General features: G+C 44.7%; 1 protein-coding gene across 2 annotated transcripts in view; it reads left to right on the top strand.

The window, feature by feature from the left end:
- LOC141048053 (serine protease ami-like) overlaps positions 1 to 25,563 on the top strand; it is a 295,484-nt gene that overhangs the window by 148,761 nt on the left and 121,160 nt on the right. For both annotated transcript variants that reach the window (XM_073543395.1, XM_073543394.1), the window contains one exon: positions 541 to 798. In XM_073543395.1, the coding sequence (XP_073399496.1) occupies positions 541 to 798 (258 nt within the window). The remainder of the gene's footprint in view (positions 1 to 540; positions 799 to 25,563) is intronic.

Here is a 25,563-nt window from a genome sequence, read left to right as displayed (position 1 = left end):
AGCTGTGGTTTATGCTGTATGCTGGATTGCACATCGTGTCAGCGTGCCTGAAGGCAGAATAATGTGTGTCCTTGTATCATAGCAGCATTTGAACATAATTAGTATGTATTTTATATAAAACTTCTTTTTCCCTCTTTTCCATTATCTGTGTCAATTTTAACTTGAATAATAACATTTTGCAAGTTTTATCTTTAAATTGGACTAGTACATCATTGTCTCTATTTGGTTACTGGTGTTACCAGTGGTACAGTGTAGAGTGGCACAAAGAGTCCCTACTGCTCTGTATTAGGGAGCCATAAGCTGCCTTGTGGTAGACAGTCCGTGCAACATAATAATGAAAAACTGTGAACACTGGGGTAAAAAATTACACATTACCTGTGGTTAAAAAAATGTAAACTGATTAACATTTAGGTCTTTTTCCTTAGAGATGTCTTTTATCAATTTCAATGTTCCATAATAAATATATTTTAACTTGGCTTAATGAACTGGGTGGAGAAATAAATGTAATATATAAATATATGCTTTACCCTTTTTACAAAGCTTCCAGAAAAGGTCCCATTGAGCGAATCAATAAGCCCTCTACGCTACCAGACAGAAGATATTATGATTAAAGAAAATACACTTTGTATGGTAGCTGGCTGGGGAAAAATCAAGAAGACTGGAAAGAAGCCATATGTCTTACATGAGGTATTGGTCCCAGTGATTAGCCTAGAGGTATGCAACCGGCGGGACTACTATCATGGAGAGGTCACTGTCAACATAATCTGTGCAGGAGACAATAAAAGGGATTCGTGTGAGGTGAGATGAACTATAACATATATAGTAATTTATTTTAACAGGAGAACTCTTCCAACATGCCTATTTCGAAAAATATTGTATTCCTAATATTATGCCACGGTCACACTATCAGTATTGGTCAGTATCTGTAAGCCAAAACCAGGAGTGGGTGATAAACACAGAAGTGGTGACGTGTTTCTATTATACTTTTTCTCTGTTTGTTGCTCTCCTGGTTTTGGCTTACACATACTGAGGTAAAATACTAACCAAATACTGATAGTGTGAATGTGGGCTTATATAAATTCGGGAGCATATGTTTCCATTTCTCTGTTATTTCTCCTATACATGAATGATTAATTTAGTTGTTCCTAGAGATGAGCGACTTTGCCTTTTTTAGGGTCGAGTCGGGTTTCATGAAACCCGACTTTCTGGAAAGTCGAGTCAAATGAAATCGGCCGACTATCATGAAAAGTCGGACGTCCGACTGAAACACGAAACCCAATGCAAGTCAATGGGGAAGCAAAGTCGGCAGTGAGTGGAGGACAGGAAACACACCTACAGTGCCCATTTCAATGCCAAAAACATCAATTCTTATTACTGAAGCTTGTCAACCTTAATTTACTTTATAATAATAGTTACGCATTGAAAACTGGGGGTTATTTGGCTAAAGTTGTGGGGGGGTTTTGTGTGCCCCGGGCGAAAGAGTGTCAGTGGGCCACTTTAACACATACCACAATTCATGATGCTCCGATACGGCAGAGAAATATTGGTATAGTGCAATGACAAATACTTCACTTCTTACATTACATGACTGATATCTATTTTAAATTCTACAATAGCTCAAAAACCGGACAGTATATTCCTCCATACAGTATTATGGCCACCACATAGTGCGCCATACAGAATAATGAGCCCAATATATTGCTCCATACAGAATAATTGGTCCCATATAATGTTCCATACAGTATATGATGAGCTCCACATAATGCAACAGTATATGATGGTCCCCATATAATGTGCCATACAGTATAGGACGGTCCCCATAGAGTAGAAAGAGCCCCACATATTGCTCCATACAGTATAATGAGTCGCATATAAAGCTCCATACAGTATATGATGGGCCCCATATATTGCTCCATACAGAATGTGCTCCATATAATGCTCCATTCAGAATAGGCCCCATATGTGCTCCATATAATGCTCCATACCCTATATGATGCCCCATAAATAATGAACCCCATATGATGCTCCACTATAATGATAGGCCCCATGAATGATGGGCCTATAAAATGCTCCATATATAATGTGCCCCATATGATGCTCTAGTATATGATAGGCCCCATAGGATGCTCCAATATATAATGGGCCCCATGGCTGATGCTCCATTGTATGATGGGCCTATATTATGCTCCATATATAATGGGCACCATATGATGCTGCAGATATGATGAGCCCCATGGATGATGCTCCAGTGTATGATGGGCCTATCCACTGTGTGTAGAATTCTAAGGCAAATGAGTATTTTGATCACATCATCCTTTTCATACATGTTGTCCTACTCCAAGCTGTATGGGCTTGAAAGCCAACTGCAAATTATGTAAATCAGGTGATTTGCATCTCTAATGAGGAGGGGTGTGGTCTAATGACATCAACACCCTTTATAAGGCGTGCTTAATTATTAGGTAACTTCCTTTCCTTGGCAAAATGGGTCAGAAGAGAGATTTGATAGACTCTGAAAAGTCAAAAATTGTGAGATGTCTTGCAGAGGGATGCAGCAGTCTTGAAATTGCCAAACTTTTGAAGCGTGACTGATCACTGAACAATCAAGCGTTTCATGGCAAATAGCCAACAGGGTCGCAAGAAGCGTGTTGATAAAAAAAAGGCTCAAAATAACTGCCCATGAATTGATGAAAATCAAGCGTGAAGCTGCCAAGATGCCATTTGACACCAGTTTTGCCATATTTCAGAGCTGCAAAGTTACTGGAGTATCAAAAAGCACAATGTGTGCCATACTCAGGGACATGGCCAAGGTATGGAAGGCTGGAAAACGACCACCTTTGAACAAGAAACATAAGATAAAACAAGCCTGGGCCAAGAAATATGTTAAGACAGATTTTTGTAAGGTTTTATGGACTGATGAAATGAGAGTGACTCTTGATGTGCCAGATGGATGGGCCCGAGGCTGGATCAGTAAAGGCCAGAGAGCTCCACTCTGACTCAGATGCCAGCAAGGTGGAGGTGGGGTACTGGTATGGGCTGGTATCATCAAAGATGAACTTATGCGACCTTTTTGGGTTGAGGATGGAGTGAAGCTCAAATCCCAGACCTACTTGCAGTTTCTGGAAGACACTTTCTTCAACCAGTGGTACAGGAAGAAGTTGGTATCGTTCAAGAAAAACATGATTTTCATGCAGGCCAATGCTCCATCACATGCATCCAAATACTCCACAGCGTGGCTGCCCAGTAAAGGTCTAAAAGAAGGAAAAATAATGACATGGCCCCCTTGTTCACCTGATCTGAACCCCATAGAGAACCTGTAGTCCCTCATAAAATGTGAGATCTACATGGAGTCAAAACATTACACCTCTAGGGACAGTGTCAGGGAGGCTGTGGTGGCTGCTGCATGCAACGTTGATCGTAAACAGATCAAGCAACTGACAGAATGTATGGGTGGAAGGCTTAGGAGTGTCATCGTAAAGAAAGGTGGCTCTGTTGGTCCCTTTTTTTTTGTTTTGAATGTCAGAAATGTCTATTTCTACATTTTGTGTCGTTATATTGTTTTACCTAGTGAAAATAAACAAGTAAGATGGGTATATATTTGGTTTTTGTTAAGTTGCCTAATAATTCTGCACAGTAATAGTTACCTGCACAAACAGATATCCTCCTAAGATAGCCAAATCTAAAAAAAAACCCACTCCAACTTCCAAAAATATTTAACTTTGATATTTATGAGTCTTTTTGGTTGATTGAGAACATAGTTGTTGTTCAATAATAAAAAGAATCCTCTCAAATACAACTTGCCTAGTAATAATTATGCAAACAAGTATTAACCTAGGGCCTTGTCAGATCACTCCCCTTTTATGGCGACGTTTAATTGGGAAAATGGCGGGAGAGGGGAACGGGCACCATGGTCGTTTAACGCATTCTGGTTACCTATTAATCAAGCAGATGCTAGGATCCCTGACTTGCTAAAAGAATTTTTTGCTATGAATGAGGGTACAGCTCCCAGGGAAAGATTATGGGATGCGTCTAAAGCTTATGTGAGAGGACTGTTGATCTCGGAAGTGAATAGAGTTACAACTAAGTCTAGAGAATATGAGGACCTTTTACAGAAGGAAGCTATCTCTGCAGAATTGCAATATTTGGAAACTCCGTCGGATATACATTTTAACGCAGTAAATGCGGAACAACAATCAGCCCGACATAAGCTTTCAAAAGCTGCAGATAAACGATACTTCTGGCAGCAGGTCTATTTCAGGGAGGGGGAGGGAACTGGACATCTACTAGCTACCCTGATCAAGACTCGATCTGGCCCTGCAATGGTACCGGAGATAAAAAACAAAAATGGGGAACTTGAAAGATCTTCTGGGGCAATTCTAGCAACTTTTAGCAAGTTTTTTGAGACATTATATAATTCGCAGGGCGGGTTCTATGACAAGTTGTTCAGTAGCTTTTTGGGGATTGCTGGTGTGCCTACTCTGTCGGAATCAGAAGCTGTTGGGCTGGAGGCACCAATTAGTCTGGAGGAATTAGAGGAGGCTCTAGATTCTATGGCAGGGAATAAGACACCGGGGTCTGATGGGCTGCCTGTGGAGGTATATAAACAGTACTCAAATATAATGCTTCCACAGCCCTTGAAGGTGTTTGAGGCGGCTAGGGAAGATGGGCACTTGCCCCTGTCCTTGAATGAAGCAATCATAGTGGTGATCCCCAAGGCTGATAAGGATCCTTGTCTTCCAGAGTCATACAGGCCTTTTAAACGTTGATGTCAAGATTTTTGCAAAGATTCTGGCGATACGGCTGTCTAGAGTAATATCTAGTATTATTCATCCAGATCAAACTGGTTTTATGCCAGAGAAATCAACTGCAATTAATATCCGGCGGTTGTATCTAAATTTACAGATCCCATCAAAGGGAAAGGAACCTAGGGCTGTTGCATCTTTGGATGCTGCTAAAGCATTTGACAGCATCGAATGGCCGTATCTGTGGGCTATATTAGCCATGATGGGTTCCCGTAAAAATGTTATTGCCTGTATACAGCTGCTGTATTCGAGTCCAGAGGCCAGAAGTAGAATTAATGGGGAGATCTCAAATACAATTGGGGAGATCTCAAATACAATTAACTTACACAGAGGGACCAGACAGGGGTGCCCCTGTCTCCCCTACTGTTTGCTCTGGCAATTGAGCCCTTGGCAGTAGTAATTTGGGCGACACCTGAAATTAAGGGGTTTGGGTATGAGTCTTTGCAAGAAAAAATAGCGTTGTATGCTGATGACATGCTCTTGTTTTTGGGAGAGTGGCCGTCTTCTCTGAGGGTGGCAATGGAAGTCTTTGGATCCTTCCCAGTGATCTCTGGTTTATGTTTTAACTGGGAGAAATTTTCAATTATGCGGGTGGGAGATGCTCCCAAGAACTCCTTGGAATTGGCCGGACGATTAAATGTAGTCAAAGAGTTTAAATACTTGGGAATTCATATTGGGTATAATATACAAGATTCTGAGCGTCTAAATATTACCCCGCTACTTGCTAAATTTCATCCAAAAATAATGGACTGGTGCAAGTTACCACTGAGTATGATGGGAAGGGCAAACATGGTAAAAATAGTTCTCATGCCACAAGCTTTGTATGCCCTCCACAATGCGCCCATTTGGATTCCTGGTCGAAACTTTTATCAGATAAACAGAATATTTAGAGAGCTTATCTGGAAGAGGAGTGTTCCTAGAATTCGGTTGGAGGTTTTGCATACATCTAAATAACTGGGGTGATTAGCGGTTCCTGACCCGTTTCTGTATTATCTTGCAGTGCAGTTGCAGCATTTCAGAGGATGGGGGGAGGAGGATTCCTTCATGCGAACTTCCTCGGGATTTATGCTTACATGCGTAGTGAGAAAGGACTTACAGGTGCAGGCGATAGCTTGACCCTGACTGAACCGCCCTGAGTCTATCAATATTCCGATAATGAAGTGCATGGATAAGGTATGGAACACAGCCAAAGAAATATTGGGTATACAGGGAGTCACGGCGCATTTCCTGATCTGGAGAAACTTGACATGTACAGCGCTAAATAAATTAGAGGGTTTGGAGCTATGGGAGAGGAGAGGGCTTAAAATAGTATCACAGCTTTATTCTGAAGGGAAGTTTCGATCTTTTGAGGATCTCAAACAGACATTTTCCATCCCTAATAAAAAAAATTTTCAATATCTCCAGCTGAGACATGCTTGTGAAGCACAACAGCGACTCGCTCCACTAGGTAATCCAGCTAAAACTCCGCTGTTGGATAGAGTAGTGATGGGAGGAGGATCAAGAGGTATCATATCCATGATATATGCAACCATGTTGGAAAAGAGAGTGGCAAGTTTGGAGACGCTGGAGAATAAGTGGCAAGTTGATGTAGTTGATTTAACAGATGATGAAGGGGAGGATGCATTGCAAGAAGTCGCGAAAGTCTCGGTTAGCGAGGCGCAGAGAGTGTCGCATCTTTATTTGCTTCATCGAGTTTATCGAACCCCTGTACGGCTGTTGAAAATGGGCTATGCTACAGAGGCAGATTGTTGGAAATGTGGAACGCCCAATGTGGATCTGATACACATGACCTGGAACTGTCCTCGGTTACGTAGGTTTTGGGGAGGTGTGAATGATATACTTAATACTGTCTATCAATGTCAAATGGTACTAGACCAAAAAAATGGCTCTTCTGTGGCGGGTGAAGACTTTGCTGATTTCGGAGGAGCACCAGCTGGCAGTCTCACGAATATTATATCAAGCTCGTAAAAGGGTGGCGGCTCACTGGAAGGGATCTTCTGTACCCACAATCACGGAAGTTACCGATGCAGTTACTAATAATATACATATTGAAAAATATGTGTATCAAAAAAGAAGAACAACTAAGAAATGGGAAGATATGTGGGCACCGTGGTTGGACATATCCGGGTTGGATATGGATGAGAGCGTTGAGGAGGATATACCCCGAAAATTTTAGCTGTGAGAGACCAAATGCATCGGGAGAGAGGAGAGGTGTTTTTTCGGGTGAGGGAGGGGGGTGAGTTGGGAGGGATTTCTGTGGTGTTCTATTGTGTTTATGATATACACTATTTGTGAAATATCCTGTATATGACTACCTGTTTTTTCAATTTTGGAAAATGTTTACTAAAAAATTACCTGACATAAAAAATTAAATATGCAAACGGTGTATAATGCTCCATATATAATGGGCCCCATTTATGATGCGCAGGTGTATGATGGGCCCCATGGATGATGCTGCAGTGTATGATCGGCCCCATTTATAATTCTCCATATATAATAGGCCCCATATGATGCTCCAGTGTATAATGGGCCCTATCTATGATGCTAAAGTGTATGATGGGCCCCATATATTATTCTCCAGTGTATAATGCTCCCCATATATTGCTCCAAACATTCAAAAAAATGAAACACCTCTCCTCGCTGGGCACTGCTCGACTCTAGATTCCTCAGCGTCGCCATATTCCAGCTCTCTGCACTTGGACTGTTCAGGCAGATGGCGTACAGATGTAACGTCATTGCGCTCTCTGATCTGAATGTCACTGTCAGGAAACGTGGAAGAGGTCACAGCGGTGGAGCAGGGAGAGGTAAGTATTGCAAGTGCTGGTGCCCTGAGCAAGCAGGGGTGGGCCACTCATGGGCGACGGCAATGGCACAGGGCCCCTCATAGCACGACGGTGTCTGTGATGGCGAGTGGGCCCCCCACGTCAGAGACTTTTGCGTAGTATGAGGGGCCCTGTGCCAGTGCTGTCACCCACGAGTGGGCCCCCCACCTGCTCAGGGCCCCAGCACTTGCCCGGGTGTGCCAGGTGCTGACGCTGGCCCTGGGGGGGTTACAGCCCAGTTAGGGAGGTGGAAAACTGGCATATGTTGAGGTGTAGGCTGGACGTTCAGCAGCTACAAATGGAGGAATTGCAGAAGTCGGAGGAAGAGGAGGACAAAGTGAGCCATTTTGCTGTCATGTCATATGTCATCAGGGGAAGGTGGTACAAAATACTTTGAAACCCAGGCATGGTTCATTTTAATGAAGGTGAGATAACCAACATTTTGGGTCGACAGCCGGGTCCTTCTTTCTGTCAGGATTGATCCAGCAGCACTGAAGACTCCTTCGGATAGCACACTACCAGCAGGGCAAGTGAGCTCCTGTAAGGCATATTGTGCCAATTCAGGCCAGGTGTCCAGTTTAGAGGCCCAGTAGTCAAAAGGGAATGATCTGTGAGGGAGAACATCGATAGGGGAGGAGAGGTAATTTTGAACCATAGTTGACAACTGCTGTCTCCTGTCTGTTGCAATTGATTCAGTATTAACAGTCGTGTGAGCGGTCCTCGAGAAATCAGTCCACAACCTGGTCATGAAACCCCTGTCTCCAACGCCAGTTCGGTTGTGTGCACCATGAACACCTCTTCCATTTGGCCCAGTACGGCTCGTGGTAGAACCTGCCCCGCTGCTGTGTGCTGGGAATGCCTCTAACAAACGGTTTACCAGAGTTGCTTGTTTGTTCTCCAATATTAGCTCTAGGTTCTCCTGTGGCATGATGTTCTGTAATTTGCCTTTATAGCGTGGATCGAGGATACTGGCCAACCAGTGGTCGCCATCCTTCATAATTTTGTCAATGCGGGGGTCCCTTTTTAGGATCAAAAAGAGATAATCACACATGTGGGCCAATGTTCCAGGTGTCAATGATGCACTGACAATGGCGGGTGGAGGATAACTTTCTGCCAAATCCACATGCCTCCAGTCACACACAAACCCTGTACCTGACCTTGGAAAGCCAACATTTTCTCTTGCCCCCTGAGAAGCATCCTCCTCCCCAAAATAATCATCCCCCTCATCCTCCTCCTCCTCTTCCTCTTCTTCCTACACCTCGTCCAGGACAGTTCCCTGAGCAGACAATGGATGACTGTCAGCAAGGCTTCCCTCCTCCTCCTCCTGTTCCTCCTCCACTGCAGACGCCTGATCCTTAATGTGTGTCAAAGTTTGCATGAGCAGATGCATAAGTGGTATGCTCATGCTTATGATGGCGTTGTCTGCGCTTACCAGCCATGTGCATTCCTCAAAATACTGAAGGACTTTACAGAGGTCTTTCAGCTTTGACCACTGCACACCCAACAACTCCATGTCTGCCCTCAAACTGCCTGCCCGTGTATCCTCCCACAAATGCATTACAGCCTGCCTCTGTTCGCAGTCTCTCAACCATGTGCATGGTGGAGTTCCACCTTGTTGCAACGTCTATGATTAGGTGGTGCTTGGGGAGGTGGAGCAATCGCTGCAGCCTCTGCATACGACTGGAGTCTATGGGCGAGTGACAGATGTGCGAGCACAGTCTTCGCACCTTATGGAGCAGGCCTGCTAACTCTGGATAATTATTTAGGAAGCACTGCGCCGCCACCAGGTTCAAGGTGTGAGCCAGGCAAGGTATGTGTGTGAGTTTTGCAAGGGCTATGGCCGCCACAAAATTACGGCTGTTGTCACTGACTACCTTGCCTGGCTCAAGATCTAGACTCCCCAGTCATGACTTAGTTTCTCGCTGCAAGTAGTCGGCCAGTACCTCCGTGGTGTGTCTGTTGTCGCCCAATGACATCAACTTTAAAACAGCCTGCTGACGCTTACCACTAGCTGTTCGATAGTGGGACACCTCGGGTGCAACACTGGCAGCTGCGGATGGAGTGGTCGTGCGACTGCGCTCTGTCGACGAGCTTTCACTTCTGAAGGAGGAGGAGGGTCCAACGCATACAGCCAACTGTTTCATATTCCGTGGGCTAGGCAGCAGTGTCCCACCGTCGCTGTCCCATTTGGACCCCGCATCCACCACATTAACCCAGTGTGCAGTGATGGACACGTAATGACCCTGGCCATGCCTACTGGCCCATGCATCTGTTGTGAGGTGCACCTTTCCACTCACTGATTGTCTGAGTGCATGGACAATGTGGTCTTTCACATGCAGGTGGAGGGTAGGGATGGCTTTTCTAGAAAAGAAGTCTCGACTGGGTAGGTCATAGCGTGGGACAGCGTAGGCCATGAGCTCTCGGAATGCTTCGCTTTCAACCAAATGGAAGGGCATCATCTCTAATGAGATCAGTTTTGCAATGTAGGCGTTCAAAGCCAGTGTACGTGGATGAGAGGATGAGTACTTTCTTGTCCTACTCAGAGTGTCTGGTAGGGTGAGCTGAACTTGAGAGCTGCATATGGGGGAACTAGCGGTGGACCTGATGGACTGACAGGGGGTTGGTGATGGTGGTGGTGGTGGTGGCCTAGATTCAGTCTTTCATTGCAAAAACATTGTGCTTCCTTGACTGCTTTGCGATGCTGGTTGAACCCGGTCGGACGGAGCGCAAAGAGATGGGAATGTAGATTTAAAATCTTCTTTTATTAATGTAGTCCACAACGCGTTTCGACAGAAGCATCTGTCTTCCTCAGGTGCCACCTGAGGAAGACAGATGCTTGTTATGAATGGGTCACCGAGGAGAAAAAAGCAAAACAAGCTAAGTCACAGAAAACCAGAGAGGTTGGTAACTATGCAGATTGCAGATCCCTGATCCTACCACACAACTAGCAGCAGGCGTGGAGCGTACCTACGATGTTCCTAGATGCTTCGTCACAGCCGGAGGACTAAATAAGCCTGAAGCATGAAAAAGGGAAAACTAACTGCCCCAGAGCAGACCCCAAAGGAATAGATAGCCCCCACACATGTATTGATGGTGAAACAAGATGAAGGCACAAACACAGGCAGGAAAATAGGCTGAGCAAACGATGGGGCCCAAACTAACTAGAAAGGAAAGACAGTGTCTGCAACCTGCAAAAAACCCTACAAAAATAATGTCCAACACTTCTGATAGCAAAATTAACCCTGAAGTCACTAGACTACTCCCACTATATCAGCACTCTGAAATATTCTGACACAGAGCAAAAAGAGACCAAACTAGTAAGGGACAAAAAGCAAATTGGCAAAATACTGATAAATAAGGGTGGAAATTCACCACAGCCCCCAGTCGGGGCTGGCTGACCACACAAATAATTGAATAGACCAACAAAATCAAGTGTGAACATTAGCAGAAAAACTTAGCTTTAGATGACTGGAACAGAGCTGAAAACCAAAAGCTGACAAGCCAGAAGGAATCACCGGCAACTGAATAGGGCGTCGGCTGTCTTAAATCCAATCTGAGACTCCTGAGGTCCAATCGTCATCCTCATTCCCAGGTGGCAGATCTCCACCGATCAAATCAGCCTCACTACCTCCTGTTACCACCAGAGGGAGTCTGGAAGGAGAACTCACAACTGGTGAACCAGAGAATGAACTCACAACAGTACCCCCCCTTGAGGAGGGGTCACCAAACCCTCATCCATGCCACCAGGCCGATCAGGATGAGCCCGGTGAAAAGCACGAACCAATCTACTGGCATGAATATCGGAGGCAGAGACCCAAGAATTATCCTCCTGACCATAACCCTTTCATTTGACCAAATACTGGAGTCTCCATCTAACCAAACGAGAATCCAATATTTTCTCTACCTCATATTCCACATTGCCTTCAACCAACACAGGGTTTAGACCGAGAACAAGTCCCACAGGACTGTACAAAATTCCTGACATCATGAGATAAAGCAGGCCACCAAAAGGACAGACTCACCAAATCTCTGGTACCAAAAATACCTGGATGACCAGCCAATGCGGAGCAATGAATTTCAGACATTACTCTCTTTCTCCACTGGTCAGGAACATACAATTTTCCCATAGGGCAACGCTCAGGTTTATCCTCCTGAAATTCCTCCAGGGCGCATCTCAAATCGGGCGAAATGGCAGAAAGAACTACCCCCTCACCTAGGATGGTAGTAGGCTCTGTCACACTAAGAGAATCGGCAAAGAAACTCCTAGAAAGGGCATCTGCCTTAACATTCTTAGTGCCAGGAAGAAAAGAGACCACAAAATTAAAACACGTGAAAAACAAGACCCATCTAGCCTGTCTAGGATTCAAGCGTTTGGCCGACTCCAGATAAATCAAATTCTTGTGATCGGTGAGGACCACAACTTGATGTCTAGCTCCCTCCAACCAATGTCTCCACTCCTCAAATGCCCACTTCATGGCCAACAATTCCCAATTCCCCATGTCATAGTTGCGTTCAGATGGGGAGAACTTTCGAGAAAAGAAGGCACAGGGATTCACCTTAGAAGTCACAGGGTCTTTTGGGACAAAACAGCTCCTGCACCAATCTCAGAAGCATCTACCTCCACCTGAAATGGAAGTGAGACATCAGGTTGCCGTAAAACTGGAGCTGAAGTAAATCTCTGCTTAAGCTCCTGAAATGCTGAGATAGCTTCAGGAGACCAATTCAGCACATCAGCGCCCTTCTTGGTCAGATCAGTCAGTGGTTTAACAATACCAGAAAAATTACCTATAAATTTACGATAGAAATTAGCAAAACCCAAAAACTTCTGGATGGCCTTCAAAGAAGTAGGCTGAACCCAATCATAAATGGCCTGTACCTTGGCCGGGTCCATTTCAATAGTCGATGGAGATAAGATAAATCCCAAAAATGAAATCCTCTCTACACCAAAGAGGCATTTCGATCCCTTAACAAACAGGGAATTCTTCCTCAAAATCCGGAACACAGTCCGGACGTGTTCCACATGAGAATCCCAATCACTAGAAAAGATCAAAATATCATCCAGATAGATGATCAAAAACTTATCCACAAAGTCACGGAAAATATCATTCATAAAGGACTGGAAGACAGAAGGGGCATTAGTGAGCCCAAAAGGCAACACCAGGTACTTAAAATGTCCCTCCGGAGTATTAAACGCCATCTTCCATTCATTCCCGTGCTTGATGCGAATAAGATTATACGCCCCCTAAGGTCAAGCTTAGTAAACCAGCAGGCACACTTAACTCTGGAGAATAAATCAGACATCAGAGGTAACGGGTACTGATATTTAACCGTCATCTTGTTAGGGGAATGATAATCAATACACTGTCTTAATAAACCATATTTCTTGGCCACAAAAAAACCCAGCACCTAAAGGTGACGAGGATGGTCTAATATGACCCTTCTCCAATGATTCCTTAATATAGGATCGCATAGCATCATGTTCGGGTACTGATAAGTTGAAAAGCCGACCCTTGGGAAATTTACACCCAGGCATCAACTTAATTGCACAGTCATAACTCCTATGAGGAGGCACAGACGCAGACTTGCTCTCACTAAATACATTAGAAAAATCGGCTAATCAGGAATATCATGAGACTGAGGAGAGGTGGAGAAAACAGGAGCGTCCCTAAGAACACACTGACAACCCCAACTCACCACAGACCCAGATTTCCAATCCAAAACTGGATTATGAGTTTGCAACCAAGGAAAACCCAGAACAATAGTATCATGCAAATTATGCAGCACCAAAAATTTTCTTGGTGGTCTGGGGCAACTCGCATTGTCACCTGGGTCCAAAACTGAGGTTTATTCTCTGCCAAAGCAGTAGCATCAATACCCCTCAAAGGAATAGGCATCCGCAGAGGCGTCATGGAAAAACCACAATGTTTAGCAAAGTCCAAATCCATCAGATTCAACGCTGCTCATCAATCCACAAAAGCCTTCGTTGAAAACGTGCATAAGGAGAAGATCGAGTAATTGCCAAAAGAAACTTAGGTTGTATACTGCCCACAGCAAATGTGTGTCCAAAACGTTTCTCTCGTTTTGGGCAGACAGAAATAGTATGAGAGACGTCTCCACAGAAAAAACACAGCTTATTACGCCTTCTAAACTCCTGACGTTGCGCCCTAGACAAAACCCCATCACATTGCATAGGTTCAGACGTTTGTTCAAAAGGTGGCAGCGCCTCCCGTGTAGTTTTACGTTCTCGTAAACGCCGATCAACTTGAATGGCTACTGACATAAAATCATCCAGACCAGAGGGAACAGGAAATCCCACCATAACATCTTTTACGGTCTCTGATAAACCCTTCCGAAAGAGAGCTGCCAATGCACTATCATTCCATGTAGTAAGGACCGCCCACTTTCGGAATTTTTGACAGTATAATTCTGCAGAATCCTGACCCTGGTTTAATGCCAACAGGGTTCTCTCAGCTTGATCAACAGCATTAGGTTCATCATATAACAACCCCAAGGCTTTTAAAAATGCATCCACATTAGTCAGAATAGGATTTTCAAGTGTCAGAGAAAAAGCCCAATCCTGGGGATCGCTGCGCAGCAAGGAGATGACAATTTTAACCTGCTGCACAGAGCTCCCCGATGAGTTAGGCTTCAAGGCAAGAAATAATTTACAATTATTCTTAAAATTCAGAAATTTAGACCGATCCCCAGAAAACACATCAGGAGTAGGGATCTTAGGTTCAGCAGCATGTGACTGAATGAGGTAGGTGGAAATTCCCTGCACTTCAGCAGCCAGCTGCTCCACACGATCAGACAATTGCTTAATCTCCATTAGGAAAAAGAAAAAAAAATCCTCCTACGGCCCCAGAGAAAAAAAAGGAAAAAATATATATAAAAAAAACATTCTGACACTTTTTTTTTTAACAACTTTTTCCTGCTTTTGAGTACCCTAGAATCTGCGGTATGGCTGGTGATTCTGTTATGAATGGGTCACCGAGGAGAAAAAAGCAAAACAAGCTAAGTCACAGAAAACCAGAGAGGTTGGTAACTATGCAGATTGCAGATCCCTGATCCTACCACACAACTAGCAGCAGCCGTGGAGCGTACCTATGATGTTCCTAGACGCTTCGTCACAGCCGGAGGACTAAATAAGCCTGAAGCATGAAAAGGGGAAAACTAACTGCCCCAGAGCAGACCCCAAAGGAATAGATAGCCCCCACACATGTATTGATGGTGAAACAAGATGAAGGCACAAACACAGGCAGGAAAATAGGCTGAGCAAACGATGGGGCCCAAACTAACTAGAAAGGAAAGGAAAGGAAAGACACTGTCTGCAACCTGCAAAAAACCCTACAAAAATAATGTCCAACACTTCTGATAGCAAAATTAACCCTGAAAGTCACTAGACTTCTCCCACTATATCAGCACTCTGAAATATTCTGACACAGAGCAAAAAGAGACCAAACTAGTAAGGGACAAAAAGCAAATTGGCAAAATACTGATAAATAAGACTGGAAATTCAGCACAGCCCCCAGTCGGGGCTGGCTGACCACACAAAAAACTGAATAGACCAACAAAATCAAGTGTGAACATTAGCAGAAAAACTTAGCTTTAGATGACTGGAACAGAGCTGAAAACCAAGAGCTGACAAGCCAGAAGAAATCACCAGCAACTCAATAGGGCCTCGGCTGTCTTAAATCCAATCTGAGACTCCTGAGGTCCAATTGTCATCCTCATTCTCAGGTGGCAGATCTCCACCGATCAAATCAGCCTCACTACCTCCTGTTACCACCAGAGTGAGTCTGGAAGGAGAACTCACAACTGGTGAACCCGAGAATGAACTCACAACAGATGCTTCTGTCGAAATGCGTTGTGGTCTACATTAATAAAAGAAGATTTTAAATCTACATTCCCCTCTCTTTGCGTTCCATCCGACTGGGTTCATCCAGCATCGCAACCTGCTTCCTCTTTTGAGGTATCCGGCTGGAGCTGCATTGATCTCCCCAAAGAATGCACGGCTGGCGCTCCTCTGTGACCATCATTACCATTATCTTCCCTGACTGCTTTGACCTTGCGACGACACCTCAACATTTCTTGCTGCTGGTGTGCTTACCGGTGGGCTTACAGTGGGGGAAGCAATGGAGCGTTGCTGGCTACCTTCAGTGAGAGAAGGTGCACATGTGCTGAGATTTTGTAGTCCATCCACGCTTGCAAGTGCATGGTGGTTAAATGCATGCATTCCAATTCAAATGTCAGAGATTTTTCCCTCGGCTAAAGGTCCTTCCACTCTTCTTACAGATAACCTTTGCCTCATCACTAGGATTTTGGACAAAAAAGTGCCACACTGCACTCTTCCTACTATGGTATAAATTTTCAGGGCTTGCACGCTGTGCTAATTTGACCGTCTGGCCAAGCTGTCCTACAACTCTTTTCATTTTTTTAACACGTTTTTGGACAACTACGGGCCTGCCAGATAACCACTGCTGCGATGACGATGCCTGCTGCGGATCCTTCTCCTCTTCTGACCTATTGCCAGTGGCACCCTCTTCCCCTAATGGATCAACAACTGGCTCATCCATCACCTCCTCTTCAATTTCATCTGCACCTTCCCCTGTGTCACTGTGTAAGGTGGTATGGTATGCGGGAAGGGGCACCTGAGTTTCATCAGGGTCAGATTCTGGCTCAGTAGACTGCGAGGGCAATGTAGTGCTCTGGGTCAATGTACCAACAGAATCATCTAGCAGTGGCTGTGCATCAGTGCACTCCATGTTAGATTCATCTTGGACTGGGGAATTCAGGATTTGACTGGATAACCCAGACATGGTATGTGAAAAGGAACAAAAACCGTTGGCACAACCCTGAAGATTAAAGGTGGTGCCCAAGTAGGATCCCAATCCGTGAATCTGATATATGTAAGAACTTGGCACACACCAAGAGCTCTGATGCAGAAAGGTGATTTTTAATAGATAACAGTACATACATACACAGACGTTTCAGTCTAGGACCTTCATCAATGTACGATATAATGCACTGTGAGATTCTTAGTGACTGGGCTCTGTGAAATGGATCAGTCCTATGAGGAGGCACATGTAGCCGTCCCACGTGGTAATATGCAGAGTGTGGACGCGGTATCCGCCGCGAATCCAAGGTGCTGTGATGTATGGGAGTCACCTCCTCTTCAATTTCATCTGCACCTTCCCCTGTGTCACCGTGTAAGGTGGTATGGTATGCGGGAAGGGGCACCTGAGTTTCATCAGGGTCAGATTCTGGCTCAGTAGACTGCGAGGGCAATGTAGTGCTCTGGGTCAATGTACCAACAGAATCTTCTAGCAGTGGCTGTGCATCAGTGCACTCCATGTCAGATTCATCTTGGACTGGGGAATTCAGGATTTGACTGGATAACCCAGTCATGGTATGTGAAAAGAGCTCCATGGAGTAATCTGAAGTGTGGCCTGCCGCATCTTTCACTTTTGGTGGGGGTGAAGGACACAAGGAAAGGCGTTGTTCATGACCAGAAGCCTGCACTGACAACTCAGTGCTTGCAGTTTTTGAAACTTCAGAAGAGGAGGTGATAGAGCTGGAGGCTGTTTCGGCAATGTAAGCCAAATCCTGTTCCTGATGCTCTGACTTTAAAAGCAGTTTACCTACTCCGAGAAAAGGGAACCTTACAGGCCTTCTTGAGCCAGACGATGACGCTGGGTCAACATCTACTTCCTTAGCTGCTATTGTGCTTCTGGCATAATCAGCAAATGCACCACCACCACCATCAATACCAGCTGCCTCCCCGCCCACGTCCGCGGCCTCCTCCACCATACTTCCTCATGTTTGGGAAAATGTACCAAAAATACCAGCAGATATATGGTACTATGTGAGGAGCGTACAGCTGTATAAGGTGTAGTGAAAATGTTATATCTCCGTATATATTTCCTTATTCACAGACGCTCTCCCAGTATGTGTTTGACCGTAATCCACCCAGCAGATTAACGGTACAGTTTTAGAAGCGGACAGCTGTATAAAGTGTAGGGAAATTTCAAATCTCCTTTTATATATACCCTTACTCACACCCAGACACTCTCCCAGTATGTATTTGACAGTATTCCAACCAGCAGATATACGTTACAGAATCAGAAGCGGACAGCTGTACAAAGTGTAGGGGAAATTTTAAATCTCCTTTTATATATTCCCTTACACCAAGACGCTCTCCCAATATGTAGTGGACCGTATTCCATCCAGCAGATATACGGTACTGTATCAGAAGCAGACAGCTGTATAAAGTGTAGGGGAAATTTTAAATCTCCTTTTATATATTCCCTTACTCACATCCAGACGCTCTCCTAGTATGTATTTGACCATAATCCAACCAACAGATATAAGGTACTGTATCAGAAGTGGACAGCTCTATACGGTGTATGCATGGAAAAATGTAAAGCTCCGTCTATTTTTTTCCGGAGTCACACACAGACGGCTGTCTCAGTATGGATTTGACCATAATCCAAATAGCAGATATACGGTACTGTATCAGAAGCGGACAGCTCTATACGGTGTATGTATGGAAAAATGTAAATCTCCGTCTATTTTTTCCAGAGTCACACACAGACGCTGTCTCAGTATGGATCTGACTGTAATCCAAATAGTAGATATACGGTACTGTATCAGAAGCGGACAGCTCTATACAGTGTATGTATGGAAAAATGTAAAGCTATGTCTATTTTTTTCGGAGTCAGACACAGATGCTGTCTCAGTATGGATTTGACCATAATCCAAATAGCAGATATACGGTACTGTACCAGAAGCGGACAGCTCTATATGGTGTATGTATGTAAAAATGTAACTCTCCATCTTTTTTTTACGGAGTCACACACAGACGCTGTCTCACTATGGATTTGACCGTAATCCAAACAGCAGATATATGGTACTGTATGAGAAGCGGACAGCTTTATAAGGTGTATGTATGGGAAAAATGTAAATCTCCATCTATTGTTTTCCGGAGTCACATACAGATGCTGTCTCAGTATGCATTTGACCGTAAATCCAAATAGCAGATATACGGTACTGTATCAGAAGCAGACAGCTCTATACGGTGTATGTATGGAAAAATGTAAAGCTCCATCTATTTTTTTCAGGAGTCAAACACAGATAGCAAGTATTTGTCCATGATACCAGCCAGTACACGATAGTGTGTGAGGAGCGTACAACCCCAATATGGTGTGGGAAAAAATGAACGATCGGTAACTGTTCAGAAAAAAAGAATAAAAGTAGAAGTGCTGTGTAAAAAGCAGTCTGCACAGCAGTGTGCACACAGCAATGCAGCTATCAGGTAGCCTAATAAGGCAGCCTAATAACCAGCGCTGCTGCACACACAAAAATCCTCCCGTCACTGCACATTAACTGTACAGCACAATTGCTATCAGCAGAAGCACAGATTCTTTTTTCTTCCCTGCCTATCTGTTTTCCTTCCTGCCTAATGTTAAATCTCCGTATATATTTCCTTATTCACAGACGCTCTCCCAGTATGTATTTGACCGTAATCCACCCAGCAGATTAACGGTACAGTTTTAGAAGCGGACAGCTGTATAAAGTGTAGGGAAATTTCAAATCTCCTTTTATATATACCCTTACTCACACCCAGACACTCTCCCAGTATGTATTTGACCGTAATCCAACCAGCAGATATACGGTACAGTGTCAGAAGCGGACAGCTGTACAAAGTGTAGGGGAAATTTTAAATCTCCTTTTATATATTCCCTTACTCACACCTAGACGCTCTCCCAGTATGTATTTGACCGTAATCCAACCAGCAGATATATGGTACTATATGAGGAGCGTACAGCTGTATAAGGTGTAGTGAAAATGTTAAATCTCTGTATATATTTCCTTATTCACAGACGCTCTCCCAGTATGTATTTGACCGTAATCCAACCAGCAGACATACGGTACTGTATCAGAAGCGGACAGCTGTATAAAGTGTAGAAGAAATGTTAAATCTCCTTTTATATATTCCCTTACTCACATCCAGACGCTCTCCCAGTATGTATTTGACCGTAATCCAACCAGCAGATATACGGTACAGTATCAGAAGCGGACAGCTGTATAAAGTGTAGGGGAAATTTTAAATCTTTTATGTATTCCCTTACTTACACCCAGACGCTCCCCCAGTATGTATTTGACCGTAATCCAACAAGCAGATATACGGTACTGTATCAGAAGCGGACAGCTGTATAATGTGTAGGGGAAATTTTAAATCTCCTTTTATATATTCCCTTACTCACACCCAGACGCTCTCCCAGTATGTATTTTACCATAATCCAACAAGCAGATATATGGTACTATATGAGGAGCGTACAGGTGTATAAGGTGTAGTGAAAATGTTAAATCTCTGTGTAACGGCGATGGACGTGGCCGCCGCCGTTTCTCCTGCATCGGGCCCCCCCGCGGCCGCTACTCACCTGGCTCGATGAGTGCCGCCTCCGCCCCGCTACAGCTCATGCGCGCCTCCTCTCTCCTCTGGCGTGCGCGCGCCTCGTCTTCCTGCTTCCCCGACGGCTGCCGGCCCGCACATGCGCACTAGGTCGCGGGCGCGCGGCCGTCGGGTGGTTTAACCCTGCTGTGGGTGGCGACCGATTAGCGGTCAGCCAATCACCCGCCAGCAGGGGATATTTCAGGCGTCTCCCATAAGGGGAGGACGCCTGATTGTTGTGTGTGCCTACCTGCTCTAATCCGGCCGCCGATAGCTTGTCTATAGGTCTTTCTAGCCTCGTGCACATCCTAGTCCCTGTCTTGCTGTTCCTACTACTCTTGGTTCTCTGTCTCCCTGCCCGTCCTCTGTCCTGCCTAGTCTGGTGCCTCTCCCCCTTTCCCTGCTACCCTGTCTCTAGTCCGTCCTCCGGTGTCATCTCGGTTCCTGGCCCTGAACCCCTGCCACTGTCTGTCGGTCGTCCGTACCTTCTCCCCTCTCCTCCTGCAGGGAGTCCCATCCCTTGGTAAACCTCTAAAAACCTGTAGTCCAGTCCCTCGAGCCGCCCCTCTTGGTTCCAGCTGTCGCGGTGTCTGACCCCCGTGGATCTGCCCCTAACGGTCCCTGTATAGGGGTCGGTTCCACCTGTTGCGCTCGTCCCGGGGGCCTCAGTTCCACGACCCAGAGGGTCCACTCTCGGACGCAGCCCATACCCCTAAAGCGTCACACTCTGTATATATTTCCTTATTCACAGACGCTCTCCCAGTATGTATTTGACCGTATTCCAGCCAGCAGATATATGGTACTGTATCAGAAGCAGACACCTGTATAAAGTGTAGGGGAAATTTTAAATCTCCTTTTATATATTCCCTTACTCACATCCAGACGCTCTCCTAGTATGTATTTGACCATAATCCAACCAACAGATATAAGGTACTGTATCAGAAGCGGACAGCTCTATACAGTGTATGTATGGAAAACTGTAAATCTTCGTCTATTTTTCTCCGGAGTCACACACAGACGCTGTCTCAGTATGGATTTGACCGTAATCCAAATAGCAGATATACGGTACTGTATCAGAAGCTGACAGCTCTATACGGTGTACGTATGGAAAAATGTAAATCTCCGTCTATTTTTTTCCAGAGTCACACACAGACGCTGTCTCAGTATGGATTGGACCGTAATCCAAATAGCAGATATACGGTACTGTATCAGAAGTAGACAGCTCTATACGTTCTATGTATGGAAAAATGTAAAGCTTCGTCCATTTTTTTCAGGAGTCACACACAGACGCTGTCTCAGTATGCATTTGACCGTAATCCAAATAGCAGATATACGGGACTGTATCAGAAGCGGACAGCTCTATACAGTGTATGTATGGAAAAATGTAAATCTCCATCTATTTTTCCGGAGTCACACACAGATGCTGTCTCAGTACGGATTTGACCGTAATCCAAATAGCAGATATACGGTACTGTATCAGAAGCGGACAGCTCTATACGGTGTATGTATGGAAAAATGTAAATCTCCATCTATTTTTTTCCGCGGTCACATACAGATGCTGTCTCAGTATGCATTTGACTGTAATCCAAATAGCAGATATACGGTGCTGTATCAGAAGCAGACAGCTCTATACGGTGTATGTATGGAAAAATGTAAAGCTCTGTCTATTTTTTTCAGGAGTCACACACAGATAGCATGTATTTGTCCATGATACCAGCCAGTACACGATAGTGTGTGAGGAGCTTACAACCCCAATATGGTGTGGGAAAAAATGAATGCTCGGTAACTGTTCAGAAAAAAAGAATAAAAGTAGGAGTGCTGTGTAAAAAGCAGTCTGCACAGCAGTGTGCACACAGCAATGCAGCTATCAGGTAGCCTAATAAGGCAGCCTAATAACCAGCGCTGCTGTACACACAAAAATCCTTCCCTGTCACTGCACATTAACTGTACAGCACAATTGCTATCAGCAGAAGCACAGATTCTTTTTTCTTCCCTGCCTATCTGTTTTCCTTCCTGCCTAACACTCTCCCCATTGAGAAACAGCGGCAGCCAGCAACCTCTCCCTATGCTAAGATCGGCAGAAGTAAGATGGCGGTTGGCGGTTAGGGCTTTTATAGCCACTGTGACGCCACACAAAGCAAGCCAATCACTGAAATGCCCTTCTCTAAGATGGTGGTGGCCGCTGCACATGTCTTCGCATTGCCCACAGTGTGCGTTCTTGCTCATTGGCTGAGCAAAGGCGCCTGTAAGCATTATGGGAAACGCGACTTTGGCGCTCGAGTCGGCGACTGCATGGCCGACCTCACGCTATGGTCGGGTTTCGCTCTGCGAAACCCGGCTTTAGCGAAAGTTGGCGACTTTTGAATTTGACCGACCCGTTTTGCTCAACTCTAGTTACGTGTTGGAGGGGGGTAGGACCATAACGTCTGACACTGTTCAATCAAAAATTAACCCGTGGGGGATACAATCAAGTATCACCATTTCAAAATACAATTGAACAATTGAATACACAATTAAAATATCAAACACCCCCTCCGGAGCAAGTGGATCGCTGACCATCCGGTGTAAGTACCACTATGCACTCTGGGTGTGGTAGAAATTGAAACAGGCGGGATATATAGAACAATGAAAAATAATAATATATAAAAAATGTATAAAAAAAGTTTTTAAAACAAAAAAATAATACAAAATGAATAATACTATTAAATTACCTTTATTAAAAGATGGCACAAGAATTAGTGCAAATTTAACCCCTTCCTGACATCCGACGTACTATCCCGTCCATGGGACCCGGGCCCCTATGCCCATGGACGGGATAGTACGTCTACCGCGATCAGCGGAGCCCACGTGGTGAGCGCCGCTGATCGCGGCCGGGTGTCAGCTGATTATCACAGCTGACACCTGGCACAATGTGTCGCCCCCGACACGTTAACCCCTTGCACACCGCAATCAAACATGATCGCGGTGTACCGGGGGTTAAAGGGAAGCATCGGCAGGGAGGGGGCCTTCTGGGGGCCTTCTGGGGCCTGCAGGAAGCTGGCTTCCTCAGTGCCTGCAAAGCGGAGGCATGAGGAAGCCTTCTGCACTGCCTGTGACAGATCGCTGATCAAATCCCCCGTTATCACCCCCTTAGTTAGGGAAAAATAATAAAATAAAAAAAATGTATTTATTTCCATTTTTCCATTAGGGTTAGGGTTAGGGCTAGGGTTAGGGCTAGGGTTAGGGTTAGGGCTGAGATTAGGGTTAGGGGTGTGTTGGGGTTCGGGTTGGAGTTAGAATTGGGGGTTTCCACTGTTTGGGCACATCAGGGGCTCTCCAAATGCAACATGGCGTCTGATCTCAATTCCAGCCAATTCTGAGTTGAAAAAGTCAAATGGTGCTCCTTCCTTTCCAAGCTCTGCCATGTGCCCAAACAGTGTTTTACCCCCACATGTAGGGTATCAGCCTACTCAGGTCAAATTGCAAAACAATTTTGGGGTCCAATTTCTCCTGTTACCCTTAGGAAAATAAAAAATTGGGGGCAAAAATATCATTTTTGTGGAAAAAAATGATTTTTTTATTTTAACGTCCGAGTGTTATAAACTTCTGTGAAGCACTTGGGGGTTCAAAGTGCTCACCACACATCTAGATAAGTTCCATGGGGGGTCTAGTGTCCAAAATGGGGTCACTTGTGGGGAGTTTCAATAGTTTAGGTACATCAGGGGCTCTCCAAATGCACATGACACCCGCAGACCATTCCATCAAAGTCTGCATTCCAAAACGTTACTGCTTCCCTTCCGAGCCCCGACGTGTGTCCATACAGTAGTTTTCTCCCACATATGGGGTGTCAGCGTACTCAGGCCAAATTGGACAACAACTTTAGGGGCTCAATTTCTCCTGTTACCCTTGGGAAAATAAAAAAATTGGGGACTAATTGATCATGTTTGTGGAAAAAATACGATTTTTTTATTTTCATGCCCTGGCATTATAAACTTCTGTGAAGCCCTTGGGGGTTCAAAGTGCTCACCTCACATCTAGATAAGTTCCTTAGGGGGTCTAGTTTTCAAAATGGGGTCATTTGTGGGGGGTTTCCACTGTTTAGGTACATTAGGGGCTCTCCAAAGGCAACATGACACCCGCAGACCATTCCATCAAAGTCTGCATTCCAAAACGTCACTACTTCCCTTCCGAGCCCCGACGTGTGCCCATACAGTAGTTTTCTCCCACATATGGGGTATCAGCATACTCAGGACAAATTGGACAACAACTTTTGGGGTCCAATTTCTCCTGGTACCCTTGGGAAAATAAAAAATGGTGACTAAAAGATCATGTTTGTGGAAAAAATACGAATTTTTTATTTTCACGCCCGGGCGTTATAAACTTCTGTGAAGCACTGGGGGGTTCAAAGTGCTCACCACACATCTAGATAAGTTCCTTGGGGGGTCTAGTTTACAAAATGGTGTCATTTGTGGGGGGTTCCACTGTTTAGGTACATCAGGGGTTTTCCAATCGCGACATGGTGTCCGATCTCAATTCCAGCCAAAAACGTCAAAAGGTCTCTGCTTCCCTTCCGAGCTCTTCCATGCGCCCAAATAGTGGTTTACCCCCACATGTGGGGTATCAGCATACTCAGGACAAATTGTACAATAACTTTTAGGGTCCTGTTACCCTTGCAAAAATAAGAATTGAGGGTGAAAAGATCATTTTTGTGGAAAAAATATGATTTTTTAATTGTACGGCTTTATGTTATAAACTTCTGTGACGCCCATGGGGGTTCAAAGTTCTCACCACACATCTAGATAAGTTCCTTAGGGGGTCTAGTTTCCAAAATGGTGTCATTTGTGGGGGGTTTCCACTGTTTTGGTACATCAGGAGTTTTCCAACCGCGACATGGTGTCCGATCTCAATTCCAGCCAAAAACGTCAAATGGCGCTGCTTCCCTTACGAGCTCTGCCATGCGCCCAAATAGTGGTTTACCCCCACATGTGGGGTATCAGCATACTCAGGACAAATTGCACAATAACTTTTAGGGTCCTGTTACCCTTGGGAAAATAAAAATTGGGGTGAAAAGATCATTTTTATGGAAAAAATATGATTTTTTAATTGTATGGCTTTATGTTATAAACTTCTGTGCAGCCCATGGGGGTTCAAAGTTCTCACCACATATCTAGATAAGTTCCTTGGGGGGTCTAGTTTCCAAAATGGGGTCACTTGTAGGGGGTTTCCACTGTTTAGGTACATCAGGGACTCTCCAAACGTGACATGGTGTCCAATCTGAATTCCAGCCAATTTTGCATTGAAAAAGTCAAACGGCGCTCCTTCCATTCTGAGCTCGGCCATGCGCCGAAACAGTCGTTCCCCCCCACATATCAGGTATCAGCGTACTCAGGACAAATTGCACAATAACTTTTGCAGTCCAATTTCTCCTGTTACCCTTGGTAAAATAAAAAAAATTGAACCTGAACTATTTTTTTTATGAAAAAAAGTTAGATGTTCATTTTTTTTTAAA

The sequence above is a fragment of the Dendrobates tinctorius genome, unplaced genomic scaffold (genome assembly GCF_039654945.1).
Source record: "Dendrobates tinctorius isolate UK_male_01 unplaced genomic scaffold, ASM3965494v1 ptg000132l, whole genome shotgun sequence".
NCBI classification, from domain to species: Eukaryota; Metazoa; Chordata; class Amphibia; order Anura; family Dendrobatidae; genus Dendrobates; species Dendrobates tinctorius.
The sequence above is the reverse complement of the archived record's forward strand: the minus strand, read 5'-3'. Positions and strand labels throughout refer to the sequence as shown.